The sequence below is a fragment of the Rhipicephalus sanguineus genome, chromosome 5 (assembly GCF_013339695.2).
Source record: "Rhipicephalus sanguineus isolate Rsan-2018 chromosome 5, BIME_Rsan_1.4, whole genome shotgun sequence".
NCBI lineage: Eukaryota > Metazoa > Arthropoda > Arachnida > Ixodida > Ixodidae > Rhipicephalus > Rhipicephalus sanguineus.
Genome location: NC_051180.1, coordinates 56748418 through 56765229, shown reverse-complemented (window position 1 = coordinate 56765229; position 16812 = coordinate 56748418). Strand labels below are relative to the sequence as shown.

The 16812-nt window shown below is 46.7% G+C and overlaps 1 protein-coding gene across 3 annotated transcripts in view; it reads right to left on the bottom strand.

Annotated features, from left to right (window-relative positions):
• LOC119393659 (uncharacterized) overlaps window positions 1-16812 on the bottom strand; it is a 160609-nt gene that overhangs the window by 28791 nt on the left and 115006 nt on the right. For all 3 annotated transcript variants that reach the window (XM_037660770.2, XM_037660768.2, XM_037660769.2), the window contains exons 7-9: window positions 16333-16497; window positions 2462-2533; window positions 1574-1660 (exon numbers count right to left, since the gene is read on the bottom strand). In XM_037660770.2, coding sequence (XP_037516698.1) covers window positions 1574-1660; window positions 2462-2533; window positions 16333-16497 — 324 coding nt within the window. The remainder of the gene's footprint in view (window positions 1-1573; window positions 1661-2461; window positions 2534-16332; window positions 16498-16812) is intronic.

The window sequence follows — 16812 nt, the reverse complement described above, 5'->3', positions numbered from 1 at the left end:
GGCGCGCATCCCCACGTTTGCGTTCCCGCGCTCGCACGTGCTTGGCGCGTCTTCCACGACAGCGCGGTCAGCACCTGTTCGTGGCTGTCAGCACCTCTTCGCTAGTACAAGCTAAGTTCATGGATGACCAACTCTCCCGAACTACAACACTTCTGGAATATAGAACGTTTGAGCGAAGTGCCCTTGGGGGGCACGGCGGTCGAACCGAACCAACACATGCTCAGGCTGATCACTTTGGTCGTCTACCAATGTCAACATGATCGAGTGCATCCAGCTAGCACCGATATGGCAGAACGAAAGCATTAGAACAAGAAGCGATGTGTTAACTCGCACAATGACGAAGCGGCTCGCCTTGGCCAACGAACAGCGGCGATCCATTGCTTCCGTCGTTCTTGCTCAGGAGGCCTTGCGGTAATTAAAACCGTGTTCCGGGCGCGTTTTTTTTTTTAGGTGTTTGAGCACTCCACTCCACATCAATTGTTGTTCGACATCCCTTGAAGTTTCGGCCACCACACATACGACGAACGTTGCTTATTTCACTACGCAAACGTGAACAACGCGGAAACACACGTACAACGACGTAGGAAACCACGGCGGCCATCTGCTTGCTTTCCCGAGAGTAATGACCGAGTTCGCCGCCTATGGCGCTTCCGCCGGCGCGCACTAGGCGTATAGTGGTCTTCAAATAGAGGTCCCGCGTCTCTTTGAAGGGAGTCATATATCTGGCAAGTCAGGAGACGCAATAAGATGCAAAGTCCTATTTTTTCATTAGATTGTACCTCTTCCATTATAAGTATATACCACGCATTAAAGCTTCCTCAGTAGTTAAGCGGCGTCCTTAGTTTCAGGGGTGAGTAATGTCAGCTTAAATTAAGGCTGCTTTTGTTAAAATCGCCTAACATCTTTACTAAGCTTTGTGAATCGAAATGCAAGTAAATGTCAAATTAAATTTACAGTACCTCTTATCAGACAAAAACAGCGGTACTATTGCAACACGATGCTAGAAACGATGACAATTTTTTTTTCAGTTTTATTGTACGCAGATATGGTGACTCTAACGGAAGAACGAGCACAAGAACTAAGAAGTGGAACGCTTATAACAGGTGTTCTATACGGCGTTCCAATTACTGTTCATGGAAGCGGATACGATTAAAACTGAGACTCCTGGTTAAGCTACACCAAGCAATAAACAACAAAAATAACGAAACCAAAAAACAGCCAGGCAAGCAAGCAAAGAAACAAGGAAACAACGAAATAAGAAATCATGGAGCAAATAAGCAAACACATCAGTATAAGAGACAGCAGAGGAGCCAGCCGCCCGTTAAACAACGCGCTTTTGATCAGGGACAGCATCTGGAAACCATGACAACGAGTTCTCTTAGCAGAATATCAACTTTTCGCGACACATTCCATTATGTGCCCCTGGATTCTTAGAATCATCCGCCTGAGACATCGGCAGACAACGAAAGCTGCAACAGCGACGGTCTCTGCAAGTGAAACACGGAGCAAAGGACACGCCGCATGCTGGACGCAGTCGTGCGGCATAGGAACCGCGAGACGCCGGTGTTCTTACCTGCATTCTCGCAAACTTGGGCGCCGAATAGCTCGTTCGTTCCCCATTAACGATCTTGGTGAGCAGCCACTCTCGAAATTGTGCTCCCTGCGAGTGAGACGGTGACGCAGGGACAGGAAACAAAATGCATTAAGTGAAGGCTGTGTCTGAAGCCAGGTTAAGCACGGGATATTTCGTTAACTAAGCTTTCAAGAAGCAGTTACAGCCTGCCCAGTTTTAACTTGTAAGCTCAAGACACATGAAGAAAGAAAGCGATACCGGTAGCTGCCGATTAAGGAAAAAAAAAGACAGGGAATAGAGAGAATAGGGAATAGGAATGTTCGGCATAGTTTTTCATCTGATGTTGCCGGGAAACGGCAAGCAAGTTTTTTGTTGATTCCTTGAACAAAAAAAATCATTTCTGCAGGTTCTCTGCCTGCTGATGGTTCAAAGTAAATTGCAATGCAAGCGAGGAAACTCAGAGCGACTGTTCTTTCATTAAATCAGAGAAAACTTGGGCCCCGTCACGGCCGTCCACAACATAACACAGCTTGGACGTCGCAGCTAAGAGCAAGAAAGCCACGCTGTCCCTTATGCACTCGCCTGAGAAGACTCAGAGGCGAAAGTCATTTCTTCTTTTACTTGTTGTTCTTTTTCTCCTCAGGCTATTGTATTTATCCTCATCTGATCTGATGACGTCATGTGACATTCAGGTCATCGGACTTTTGGTACGCCGTGGGACACAGTTTCATTCACTTGATCATCACGTGACCTTTGACGTTCTTTTAATGCCTTCTTTCGTTTGCATCCTTAGTGCATCATTCGTGTGGCGATGTTAAAGATGCGGAGCTTCTAAAAAGGTACAATTTGATAATTTTAGGTATAGAAAAATAAGATTAAAGAACTCACTTTGGGAAAGACTGATCGATGCCACAAGTACGGCTTGAAGGCGCCCACTTCATCTCTGGACACGACGGACACCTGAATTCCAAGAGAATGACACAATTTTGTAGCATTTGAATAAAGATTGCATGTACGTGTAGTATTTTATATTTACACACACACGCACAAGCACACGAAGATTGCATGCACGAAGTGGTCAAACGAAAATGGCATGCCTAGTCTCTGCTACAACACGCCTCAGTAGCTTAGCAGGCTGAGGTGTTGTGAGGTGTTGTGCTGTTAAGCTTGAGGTCGCGGGCTTGATTCGCGATCGCGGCGGCTGCTTTTCAATGGGGACGATATGCAATGACACCCGTGCAATCAGATATAGGGGACCTGAGTCGCTTGGACCGCAGCTGCGAACTTTGATCAAAAGGGTGCAGTCACGCGCTCTATCTCGACAGATATCAGTAGACGGCTCCTAACCTTGTAGCCGCTGTGTTCTTACCGCTTACTTCGTGTTGAGGTGACAGAAAGCTCGAAAATAGCTTCGCTTACGCCAGCGTTTTGTACGCGAGATTGCATCCTAAAGGAGTTAGCGGCTAGCCTTATTTCGTCTAACATTCCAATTTGCTGCTATTGCATTCATTGCTTCGCCCTTGCTGTGAAACTGTGTCTTCTCTTTCTTCTTTTATAGCGGAGCAGTTAGACTTTTCGTTATGCCGTGCAGAGCTGACATCAAACAATCATCATCATGAACCAGCACGTGCTCTCTTCATCCTCTTCTTCATCTTCTGCTTTGCTCTCAGAACATGTGCGCCGATTTGTCCGGCGTGGGATGCAATAACTATGATGGGCGAGACAAAGAGTACAGAGAGAGAGAGAGAAAGAAAAGGAAGAAAGACGGAAAAAAAAGAGAGAAAGACAGAGAGAAAGAGGTAGAAGGAAACAGACGCAAAAGAAGAGATAGAAAGAAGAGAGGGCAAGACATAACAAGAAAGAAAGAGAGAGAGAGTGAGAAATAGAAATAGAAATAAACGGGGACAAAAAAGTAGAAAAAGAAACAGAGGGAAAGCAAAAGTCACAGTTTCAGCACAACGGCGAAGCAATGAATCCGATAGCAACAAATTGGAATGTTTTGCGAAGAACGGAAAGCAGCTCGAAATTACCAGCGCGTCGCTCGAGCCCAAAGGAAGCACGAAAAGAACGCACGCGGGACGAGCGCGAAATATCATTCGTCACAGCTCGATACTTGAATCGCACTGCTGAAACATAAGGCAGGGCGCACGAAACGAACGAACAGGTATACACAGCACGAGCGCGAACTAAACGTCGCAGTTGTTACTTATTTCTGTTTGGACAGCGGGCTCTTTTCGCAAACGCGGCCGCTGCAGCGAGCGAAGTGACCTTCGTAAGCTCTGTGACTTCAGCGCGGACATCGCGGGGAAAGCACAAGACATACAACTCCCCGCTCTACCCCGCGCCCGCCCCCTTCTTTCCTTGAGATAATCGCACGAAGGCGACCCCGCCCTGTAGGACAAAGAGCATCGGCGTTCGTAGGAGCGGGGCAGCGACCTTTAAAGCCCAGCGCGCTCCTCGCGCCATCTCGCTGGTAATGAAGAAACGCTTATAAGCGCCTGCCGTCTCTGAGTCCGGCCAGCGGTAAAGGGTGTGTATATAACGCTCGCCGTTAGCTACATGGACAATCTGCGTTTCGTGGCGTAGTGGCTAGCGCTACGCGCTGCCGAGCGAGAGGACCCTGGTTCGATTCCGCGCTTCGGAAGCATTGTTCTGAATTACTTTTCTTTAGAGCCTATATATATATGTACGTACTTATTTATACATATACGGTGCATGACGGCGGCGGCGACGGGGACGGACAAAAACCAGCCGAGACTGTCCATATAATTGCTATAGCCATAAAAAAGAGAAAGAAAGAGAGGAAGAAATAAAGACAAAACTAAAGAGAAACAAGGCAGGCCGCCTTTCTCCGCCCTTGCTTCAGGCTGGCACCACTTTTGCGAAGCGGCCTTATTTTTCTTTTCCCCTTTTCTTTCTTTCTTTCTTTCTTTCTTTCTTTCTTTCTTTCTTTCTTTCTTTCTTTCTTTCTTTCTTTCTTTCTTTCTTTCTTTCTTTCTTTCTTTCTTTCTTTCTTTCTTTCTTTTTAGCTTAGCAACACGAATGCTTTGTGGTTAACATAACAGCCTTCTTTCAGTGAGCCATTGCCTGGCGACATATGCTGCGCGTGACCGTCCCCAAGAAGATTGAGAAAGACTGCACGCCTTCGACCGCACAGTGGATGCTAGCCGTTGGGCATTGCCCAGACGTGGTTCGTTAAAAGGGCGCCTTCTTATCTCGGTTCTTCGACGAGATGCTATCGACGTGGCCAACCGACTGCCGCGGCAGCGCCTTCGTAGTTCGACTTGCGCACAGTGTCCTACCGTCACGTAGACGACACTTAACTACATGTCAAGTCTGCCGTCCGCGTCCGTTCAGTACGCGATGTCCACGGGGAGCGTGCGGATGATTGCACAGTCACCAGACGCCGGCTGTGTATAATCAATCGAAGCGGGCTTGTTTGAACAACCTCGAGGAAACTAGGTCCTTCTTCTGGCCCACTTTTCCTGCCCAGGAGACGTTGTTCGGGAAAGGGAATTCAGGGCTGGGAAAAGATACTTTGAAATTGTATGACGATACAATACAAGATACTCAGGCAAGAAGTATTTGAGATACAGATACAAGATACCACAACGCCGATTGTATCCGATACGATACATTCTAAATGTATCTTAAGATACTTCGATACATTCTCAAATTTGTTAATATATATTTATATAATGCAGCATTAAACGCCTATGCACATAAATGTTCGTTTGAAGCTGCGATCAATTGTGTTTCATTTGAATCAAAACTCTGTTAGTATCTCAGAAGTTTTGTAGTTCTTGTTCAGGGTATATATCTGTCATTCCGAAACAACTTATTGGCGTTGTTTTAGTTGCTTAACATGATAGCTCTTGATACATTTCGCTGATAGCGATCCTTGCTTGTAGCTTTTGTAATGAATGGGGGTCGCTGCTCTGCTTGCTGACCAGCCAGCGGGTTATCAACTAACAATATGAACTTCAATAAGAAGCCTTCGCACGATGGTGCAAATACCGCTGCGGAGTTCTACCTCGCCGGTAAACATATTACGGTTTTCGCAATAAGGGATCACCGGACAGGTGTACGTCACCAAGAACATGTGCAGTAGAGAAACGTTTCAGACGTATTTTACAGTTGCGCAAAGCGCTGCAGGACACCGCCGCTATTTACACTATTGCCACTTATAGATCCGATTACTTGATGATTAGCAACAGTAAAAGAATCCTAAGCAATGCAAACAAATGTAACTAAGTATAAAATAGAAAAGCGGTTCCGTATCAAACACAGCGAATAAGTATAGAAACACGATACAGAAAGCACCCTCAAGAGATAAACATAACTGTTGCGTTTTACGTGGAAAAACCACAATATGATTATGAAAGACGCTCTATGGAGGGCTACGGAAACTTTGACCACCGGGGATTCTAAAACCTACACATAAGCAAACGGGCATCTACCATTTTCCCTCCATCGAAATGCCGCTACAGGAACTTCGGGCCAGCAGTTCAAGCGCCATAAACACTAGACCACCGCGGAGGGTAACCCCTAATAGCTACGACAATTAAATTCAGTGCCCATGGAAAATGGCGTACGTAAAACGACTCTTTCGGACGCTCATGAGAAAAACGGAGCATTTGTTATAACAATGTTTCTCCAATACCTTCGCGAACGTATTTAAGATGGCGCCTACTAATTTACGTTATTATAATGCAAACTCGATTTTGCTATTTTACGTAGCAGTAAGCAGAATTGTCGTTACTGTATACTCCATGCGCGCCCAGATTATTATATATTTGTTCTCAACATCACCTTTACATAACAGTAAATTCAAGTGGAATATAAGTAGAGAGAGAGAGAAAAATGTAATGCGGAAAGGCAGGGAGGTTAACCAGAAAACATATCTGGTTTGCTACCCTGCACTGGGGAAGGGGTAAGGGGAGACAGAAAAGTGGGAAAGAGAGGGATGGGATAGGGAGGGAGGGAAGCACGAACGCACACACACACACACAGGAGTGTCACAATCGTTCAACGAGGCGGGTCGCTCGCAGAAACTTTATCAGAGCCTTCGTTGCTTTCTGGCGTGAAGCTCGATCGTTCCGACATTCCAAGATTGACTGCTCAGAGAGCGGCTGGTCGTCGAGGCGAGCAAACACTGCTGCGAGGGATTGTCTCTCAGGGCTGTATTGAGGGCACTGACATAAAATGTGTTCAATGGTTTCGTCATTGCCACAATATTCACATGCAGCGCTGTCTCTCATTCCGATGCGGCACGCAAAGGCGTTCGTAAAAGACACCCCAAGCCACATGCGGCAGAGAAGGGTCGTCTCGGATCGGGGCTGGCCAGATGGAATGCTGAGTCGTAGGCATGGATCCAGGCGGTGAAGACGGGTGTGGAGAAAACCGGGCGTGTTCCACATAGACCTTGCGACATCATGCGCAAGCGTATTAATCTTTGCTGCTGCGTCGCTTCTTGACAGTGGGATAGGTTCTATCACGCCATTTTCGTGAGCATTCTTAGCTGCATCGTCGGCATGCTCGTTACCGATGATGCCGCAGTGGCCTGGCAACCACTGAAAAGTTATAGAATGTCCTTCGTGTATTAGTTGATGGTACAGTTGTCGTATTTCCAGCACCAATTGGTCTTGAGCCCCACGACGTAGAGCAGTTCGAAGACATTGCAGAGCTGGTTTCGAATCAGTAAAAATGCCCCATTTTTGTGGCGCTTCTCGATAAATCCTGCGGAGTGCGCTGCGGAGTGCCGCAAGCTCCACGGCTGTCGATGTTGTCTTGTGTGACGTTCGAAACTGTATGTTTTCGGCTCTTGCTGGGAAGATCACAGCTCCTGCAGATCCTCCAACAGTTGTCGAGCCATCCGTGTAAAGTTTAACATGATCTTTGTAATCTTCGTGCAACATGAGTAGAGTCATCTGCTTCAAAGCTGGCGATGAGAGCTCCGCCTTCTTGCGAATCCCCGGCACTGTCAAGAGCAGTTTTGGTCGGTCCAAGCACCAAGGGGGTGTTAGAATCCGTTCCGGAGGCGTGTAGGCTGTTGGAAGGCACTCTCGGTAAGTCAATATTCTCTTACAGAAGGAGGTACTCGGTCGATCTTCTGGAAGCGAAGCAAGATGGTGGGCAGGGGCGCGAGCAAGGTGCCTAATGTGAGCTCTAAGCACCTCCAATGTAATGTGCACCGTGGCCGGATGATCTTTGGCAATTGCGATGGTTGCGGCTGTTGATGTGCAGCGTGGTAATCCAAGACAAACTCTGAGTGCCTGGCCCTGGGCGTTTTCGATCGTGCGTATACTGCTTTTGCAAGCGTTCGTCAGAACCGGCAAGCTATACCGCAGGTATCCCAGAAACAGCGTTTTGTATAGCTGCAGCATCGCGTGCACTGATGTGCCCCACGTTTTTCCTCCGAGGAACTTGAAAAGTTGTGCGATGGCCGTTAGGCGCTTCTTTAGAGTGGCCACATGGGGACTCCAGCAGAGGTTTCGATCGATCGTGACCCCCAAAAACCTGTGCGTCCTGGCGTAGCAAACATTGCGTCCGTCGATGGCGATGGGATATGACGTCATTGCCTTCCGCGTGAACGCAACCAGCGCCGATTTCTCAGGAGAAATCTCGAGGCCTTGTTCTCTAAGGTACGCCGATACTGAATTCGCTACTTTTTGGAGCCTCGCACGTACCTGAGGGCGTGTTACACCTGACGTCCAAGCACAAATATCATCTGCATAGATGTAAACATATATACCACTTGAAGAAGAACAGTATCAGAAATGACGCAGAGAGTTAAAACTAGGAATGAACCAGAGAGTTCACCTTGGCAGCACGTTAAAGGCATATTGCAGTAAGCAGACCGGCAGAAAAAAAACAATACAGAGACATAGGTAATGTATGGGATGGAAAAGAAGAACAGCTAAGCAAAAACTTCTGCTAACAATAAAATTACAATTTTAAAACTCTTTGAATAAAAGAAAAAACAGACGAACGCCGCGATACCGTCTGTTGATTGCTTGTTCTGTTAAATCCAGCATCGGTACCGTTGCTGCTATAGCTCTTAGAATCCTATTTGCAGATAAGTCAATCTCATCGCATGTAACGCAAACTTACATCCACGAGATCCTTCAAATCGCCGATGTGTGAAAGCCACGAGAGGCAAAGCAACCCGCCATTCTTGCATTCCTCAGAATTCGTAACGAAGCACCACACAAGAGGAACTTCGATAATGACTTCACAGCGGCATCAGAATGTGTGCGAAAGACGCCGCACGCATTCTAGTACGCGGCACAGGAGAGTGGCCAAGTGCCAAGTGTCATAGCACTGAGAAAACATAAAATAATAAAATAAGCGATTAAACAAAAAAAAATGCCAGCTCTGAGCTGAAACCGCAGCACAGTCACAGCGAAAGCTGGAAGAGCGGCGTTTCTAGATCCCGTGGTAAACTTTCTTGGGGCTACTAATACAAGTACACGAGCAAGGTACCCACTACGCCATAAATCACAATTTTTGTAAAGTTGGAAAGCACCTACTAAGCCAATAATCGTCATATTACGGAGAAGCGAGGCACCAGCTACACGTCTGTAAGGCATTATGTGCACTTTGTTGAAGCGACGACTGATGACGATGAAGAATTATGGCTCAGCCCTTTGTAATGGGTTGGAAGCTTTAAACGGCCCACCAGTTATGTAATTTGCATTGGGTGACGCCCGGTCGCTATTTCCCTCTCCCGTCATGCTGTATAACATAGGTTGACGTGGTAGAGGGGGGGGGGACAAAGAACTTTACTGACACCCCGAGGAATTGGATCATGCGCTTATGGGCTTACTTGGCAACCAATACAAGTGCACTTGCGAGGAACCCACTACGCTATAAATCATTGTAATTTTTGAGAAGTAGGGAACCAGGCACTATGCCATTTTTCGTCATTCTACGGAGAGCCGTGGTACCTGCTAAGCGCATGTAAGACATCATGCGCACTTTGTTTATGCTGTGCCTGATGACGATGAAGATTTATGGCGGAGCCCTTTGTAATGGGTTGGAAGCACTGAACAACCTACTCGTTGCGCAATTCGCATAGTGTGGCGCCTGGTTACAGAATTCGCGTTGGGCGACGCTTGGTGCTTCTTTTATTCTTCTACCATGCTACATTGCATATGTTAATGTGGTTCCTTCTCGACATGAAGCCTGTATAGGGTCTTTTTGCAAAGCAGTTTTAAGCACCGGCATGGCTCAGAGGTTTAATACTGGGCTCCCACGCAGAGGGCCCAGGTTCAAACCTGGTTCCATCCTGGAATCTTATTTCGCTTTTTTTTTCTTATTTCGAGCGATAGTGGTTACGGACACCGGCGGCGGCGACGGCGGCGGACAACTACGGCGCCAAAAACGGCCGCTGAAATGATCTCATAACAGCTTTCGCTGTAAAATTATGCTGGGCGCCGACGATCGCGCGCCTGTCTGTCGAAACGACGCGAGCGCCACTTCGTAACTCTGCTCAACCAATACATCGGAACGCTCACAGCTTATCGTCTATCCTCGCTGGAAAACTCTTGCGTTAAGATCAAATAATGTCACTGCCTTTAGTTTTATTCTGGTGACATAGTGGCAGCAGTATCAGCTTGAGAAGCGGAGCTCAGCCAACGTTTATTGCTTCGCACGGTGATGGAGTGATCGCTGTGTCTTGTATCTTAAGATACACGATACATTCTTCAATGTATCGGAAATACAGATACAGATACTTGTTTTGCGAGACGTATCGCGATACAGATACAAGATACACAAAGAGTATCTAAGATAGTATCGAAGATACATGCATCTTCGATACTGCCCAGCACTGACGGGGATAAAACGCTGAACAGCAGCAGCATAAAGAAGGAAAGAAAGAAAGAAAGAAAGAAAGAAAGAAAGAAAGAAAGAAAGAAAGAAAGAAAGAAAGCGAGGAACGACTCGCCCTCAAAAAATCGCAGGCTATGGTTTAATGCTACACCTACAACAAAATACGCATGTTCAGCGCACTTCACTTTCTACGTTGAGAGCAGTAATATGCAGCATTGGAGATAACAAAGATTAAACGTTAGTATTTAGCAGACTGAAAAGGGGCTTCAGCAAGTATGGTAGCCACTAACCCTTCGCATGCACGCATATGCATATATGTAATATTATGCGTATATATTCCGCATTTGCGCAATAAAACCTCAGTGGCGAGCTATCGTTTGTGATTTCAACCCATGCTGAAATCTAAAAAAGAGAATAATAATATTACGAATTGTTGGGTTTTAATGTCCCAGAACCACGATATGATTATAAGAGACGCCATTGGGGAGGGCTCCAGAAATTTCGACCCCGTGGGGTTCTTAAGCGTGCACCTAAATCTAAGCACACGGGCCTCAAGCATTTTCGCCTCCATCGGAAATGCGGCCTATGCGGCTGTGATTCGATTGCGGGACCAGAGGGTCAGCAGTCGAGATCTAGAAAGCCAAGTATTTCTCGCAGAGCGCGTAACTTTATCACCGAGATGTACCAACTCGTTACGCTTTCCATCTAGGTCTGGTAAGCAAGGACCGAATTCTCAATAGCATCTTTCTTTCTTTGTAACGTGCAAATCACATATAAAAATTGAGCAGTTGAGGCTGAGGTGAAGGCATACGGCTTCAAAATGTTAGAGGACAGCTTGCGTCAAAGAGGTCTCGATAGGCGGTCGTTGGGAGCCATTTAGAGCAGGTTTATAGAATATTTAATTCAGCGCAGTAAGCCTTCGTAAATGAAGGAGCTACTGTCGAGTTATTTATCAGGTGACCTGCCTAAAATGAACCGACCGATTTGTCATCAGGTTCCTACAATGCGCTGAATTACTTCTTTAGCTGGTCTTTTTTTCGGAACTACGTTGCATATCGTTACATGCACCCTCTACCTTATGCGCTGTTCTATTTATTTATTTATTTATTTATTTATTTATTTACTTACTTTCAGTATTGGTAGATATTCACCTCGCGTTCTTCAGTGATAACCATGGCTCGCCTGCGTCCTTTTTTCGCACTAAAAGATTAAGAGCCGCGTTGTTCATACAGTTGCCAGAGGGCTCAAACGGCGTATGCCCGAGAAGCACCGGCCAAGGAGTGCAGTTGGGGCCCTGCTGTGCATCCTGTTTTGCTTGCACTGCTGACCTGCTCTCTTTCTAGTATCATTTTGTCCTGCCTTAGCGTAGGGCAGCAAACAGAACGCTCGTCTGTACGACCTTCCTGCCCTTCTCCTCTCCGTTATTGCTCTCTCATTTCGCTTTCCAAGGTGTACTCTTGAACTGACCGAAAGCGTGGCAACGTTGCCAGGGAACGGACCAGGAATAAAAAATGCGTCATAAGCCCAAAAGAGAAAAGTCAATGTTAACTGCGTGATCGCGTGAGCGCGTTTATAATTTAAAGCTTACAAACACGCTCACACAATTGATTCTATATAGGTCGCATGTTCTTGAGGTACGCTGGCGACGTGTCTGACCGAGGCGCGCGTTCCATCTCTTGTAGTAGAAGCGTGACGTCTTCTCGATCGAGTGAGCAAACAGCGGCGATGCTTGTCTTCCGATACGGAAGGTGGCTTCCAAATGCGCATGCGCCGGCGGCCTTGTTTGTTTGCGCTGAGAGCACCGCCGACGAAACGCAAATACTGCTACGAACTGAAAGGCAGCAGGCTCTTTCGTCTCTCCCCTTCGCGCTTCGTTTCTGCCTCCTTTCAACTCGTTGTTTGCTCACGTTCGCGGAAGGGGCTTTCAATACAGCCACTTCCGGATTGAAGCGGTCCCTGCCTCGCTGTCCTGTTGCTGTTGGGGAAACGCTCAGCAGGCTTGACTGCTCGGGCTTACTGGTGGCCTACACACAACGCCGCGAAGGTGGAGTGGTTATGAAGGATCCACCGCGGGAGTCATCAACTGCTGGTCATTTCGTGTTCGTTGGCTAGTACAATGTGCATTGTGGTGATGTATTTGAGGGGAGCACGCTATTAGGGTCATTTAAAGCGTGGTTCTTAGGAGCCCGTTCCTGCGTTGAGCGGCGTCGCCGTTGGCGTTGCAGGCGTCGGCGTAGCGATAGAGCGAACGAGGACGAAAGAAAGCGGACCGTGTCGATATCACGAGCCACTGAACCTCGCTTTCTTGCTCCGTCGGGCGCGCTAGCCCCTCGGTCGGAGCTCGTGCGTATGCAGCGCTGGCACGTGGACTGCGTCTGGCTTGTCTTGTCCTAACGGGGCTGTCGGCGTTTCGCTTGATTCGCGACGCCTGTAATGCACAGAGTGGTGTGCGTAGCGCTCGAGCGCTACCAGTTTCTGGGGCGATATGTCATGAATGTCACATTGCTACAACAGCGGATAGCCAAAACTTCAAACAGAGTTGGTCTTGCCCCAGCACGAAGCTGCGCTCAGAATTCGCATTAGGGAGTACCGTAACCACTGGCGAACTTTTTCCAGCGCCTCTTTACGGAACGGTAAACACAGAAGTGCCGTACCATCGTCGGCGGCACGTAGCTTTCATAGTCTACAAGACCTCTATTAGCACCTCGCGCGGCCAAAAATTTAAAAAAGAAAGAAATTGAGGCAGGTACGCACTAGTCATGCGAACACTGAAAACAGCGGAGCTGATGGCGTTCTCCTCTTCCTCTCCCTCCTCCTCACCCTTACTTCGTTTTCCCACCCCCTTGCTATGCCATACTACGCAAGGCTTTCGTATGGTTCAATTTGCCCCTTCCTCCTCGCCCCAACATCAGTCCTCCTTCCCTCACTTTCCTTTCCCACCCCGTTGCAATACTATGCTCTACAAAGTATGCTGTGCTTTCTTTCTCTCTCTTTCGGTTTCTTTCTATCACTTTTGTGTCTCTTTCTCTATTGTCTTTCTCTTTCTTTCGTTGTCTCTCTTTCTCCATGCTTCTTTCTCTCTCTCTCTCTCTCTCTGTGCTCGATCTCTCGCCCATGCGAGTTATTGCATCCCACGCCGGCCAAATCGGCGCAGAATGAGAGCACACGGCGGGCGCACGTGTTCGGGTAGGTAAGCAAAAGATGAAGAGGATGAAGAGAGCGAGTGCCGGCCGAATTTTTGCGCTGCACGCGCTAGGCGGCGCAGGTGTGCAAGGCCGTTCATGATTATGAGAGTTTTGTTAACACCTCGTAGCGAACCTCGAGCGCAAACACCGCTGTTAAAAAAGAAAATGTGTCGTGCTGAAGATGCACAACGGTACGCTACCGTGCTCCCCGTACGGTATTACCGTCAATGCTAAAACGCACCAATGTGTAGCTTTCGCTTCACCGCCTATAACCACAGTGGCGGTCAAGGGGAGGAGCGAACGCATTCGATGAAGGAGGTACTGTGCTCGATTCCCAGTGCCGCAGGGCACCCGCCAGTTTTTCTAGAGGGAGAGGTACGCTGCCTTATCTGCCTATTAGACGGAAGTACCGTTTATGCAAACACGTGCGGCTGTCCACTACGTCTTCAGTAGGTCACTACAGTAAGTGAATTTCAAACAATCCACGCATATCCACGAAGTGAATAGTGATGAGTGGGCAGAGCACTGGGGATCGTTAGGTAACCATGAATCTCCCGTTTGTCGTTTTTGCCGTTTTGCCGCCGCTTCCCGCGCCCTCGCCTCCGGAGTAGTAGCTTGTCGTCGGCGTTCCCGTTGAGCCGCCGCATGCCGCGCCTTCCATGGCAGCAAGAGAATGTGGCAGAGAAAATCCATGGCAGAATGAGGATGTGTGGTCTGAAACGCGTTTACAGACGCATTTGCACCGCAGCGTCCTCTCGTGTATTTTCACTCCAGCGTGCATTGTGCTTTCATACGCTTGATTGATGCGCGCTTAATGTTAGCATTTTTATGGTGTTTTGACCTTTTTATTTTGTGGCAGAAAGAGAATGTACGGTATGGAACGCATCTCCACGAAGTGAATGATGACGAGTAGGCGAAGCTAGGTCCTAAGTTCCATAATGTCTACGTTGTAGTCGCCGACTAGTATAAGGGTTTGTGCTTGTAGGAGTTTTATATTGTTCTGTCATAATTATGATTGATATTAGTGTACTGTTCAATCTTTTTTTGTGTGTCTCACATATGTTACCCGAGTGTTGCCTCATATAATGTAAATTGAGTTACATAAAGTGACATAAAAAAGTCGATGACAAAGCTCGGTCCTAAGGTCCATAATGTGTACGTTGAAGTCGCCGACTAGTATAAAGGGTTTGTGCTCGTAATTGATTTATATTGTTTCGTCACAATTACGATTGTTGTTCGTCTATTGTATTTTTTTTATTCACATACACACATATGTTCCGACTATAGCAACGGTTTTCTAACCACCATGACCGCGGACAGTAAGCGTCGACGACAAAGTTAGGTCCTAAGATCCATAATGTCTATGTTGAAATCGCCGACTAGTATAAAGGGTTTGTGCTTCTAGGTGTTTTTTATTGTTCTGGCACAATTATGATAGATATTAATCTATCGTTAAAATTTTCACAGTATTACGGGAAAACTTTTTACACGGTGCTGTGCCGTGATCACGGACAACACCACACACCGGACAAGCCTAGACACTAAGGTGCTTCGCCCCTAAAACATAAACGTAATGCGCTTACCAATGGTCTCTGTTTTCGCGTATATATTGTGATTTGCTGTATACAAAGCAGAATGCCCAAACGGAGTCGTAAATGTGTGGCTCGGCTGAGGCGCACCTTAACAAATATACGCTGTGATACGGCACTATGCAGAATTCATTGTAAAGAGGCCGCTAGCTGTTCGACCGTGATTCGGGGGGCCCACACTTCGATCGGGGTAAAATATAAAAGGAGAAATAGTTCTGTGTACAAAGCTTTGCACGGAAGAGAACAAAACCTGCGCGAAAAAGAATTCGGGGCACTGCATTGCTGAATCTCTTGTAGGCCCCGGGTTGTCATGCGACATCAAAGACACCATTTCAACATTGAAGCAGGTAAACATTCCGGATGGCAGATTTCTTCATCAAGAATTAAACGGAAACATTATTTCTTTTTCAAGAAAGAGAATTCGAGGCATACACTGTCTATAGGTGGTATGGCTGAAGGCGGGAGAATGACTGCATGACAAAGGCGACTGCGCAGAGGATTGTATATTCGCGCTGAAGTGAACGAGAGGGACATCGGGGCATTCTGGTAAAATGTAAACCTAGCAGAACGCTGTGTGCTAGTAAATACAGGACGAATAGACATAGAGCGAAACGCAGTGATTGCAGTATCACATAAGACCAATGCGGGAAAAAAAAGTTAAATACATCTTACAGTTCATGTATTGGAGATTAAGTATTCCACAATATTTTCTCCAGCAACGCCACCAAATTCTTATCTGCGACATACGGGAGATGAAGCCATTGCTGGAGTGGATTGACGTCATTTTACATTTGAATTTATGGCTGTGTGTTTAATGATAATGTCGATCTTTAATTGTATGTTTGGAGAGAGCCAAATTTTTACTTAGTGGTTCACGGTAATCAAGCCGATATTACTGGATAGCAGAGTACTATGCTTCCGTGATTCTTCTACAATATATTGCTCGTTGCTTTCAATGCCCTTTAATATAACCTGAGAAGTGATCTCATGAAATACTTATATGGACATGAATTCAGCTTCTTGAGCATTTATGAACTTCTCGACAAGCCTACAGTACTCGTCCCAGCGGGAGCCTCATTGATAATAATAGTGGAAAGCGGTATCTAGCAGCTATACACAAGTGCTAAAGGATGTTGGTAGTGACGCTTACTTCGTAGACGGTGTGCGCTCCGGGCGGTTTGTTTGGCGATGCTCGCACGACTATGAAGACGTGTAGGAAGTGCGACTTGATGCATGCCGGTGAAAAGAGCGTGTTGTCCGCCTCCACGAACACCACGCAGACGATGTCGTTGCCGATGTGCCGCTTCTTTTGAAGCTGCGAATGACAAGTAAATATTTGAATAATTATTATATATTAATTAATTAATTTAAAAGAAGAAACGTTACAGAAGACGACTCGCGAAACCCGTAGAACTTTTATGTACATTTCTCGTCCTCAGTATCATGTAAAAAACTCGGAGAATACTCCAGATGTCTTTTTTTTCTAAGAGCCGTTCCTGCCACATAGTCTCCCTTCTTGTTTATAGAATCGGCATTGCAGACATAAAAAAATTGTTTGATAAAGAAAACATGCGAACGCCATGATTCCGATATCTTGCATACGTAAGCGAATAAACTCTGACAAGTGTTT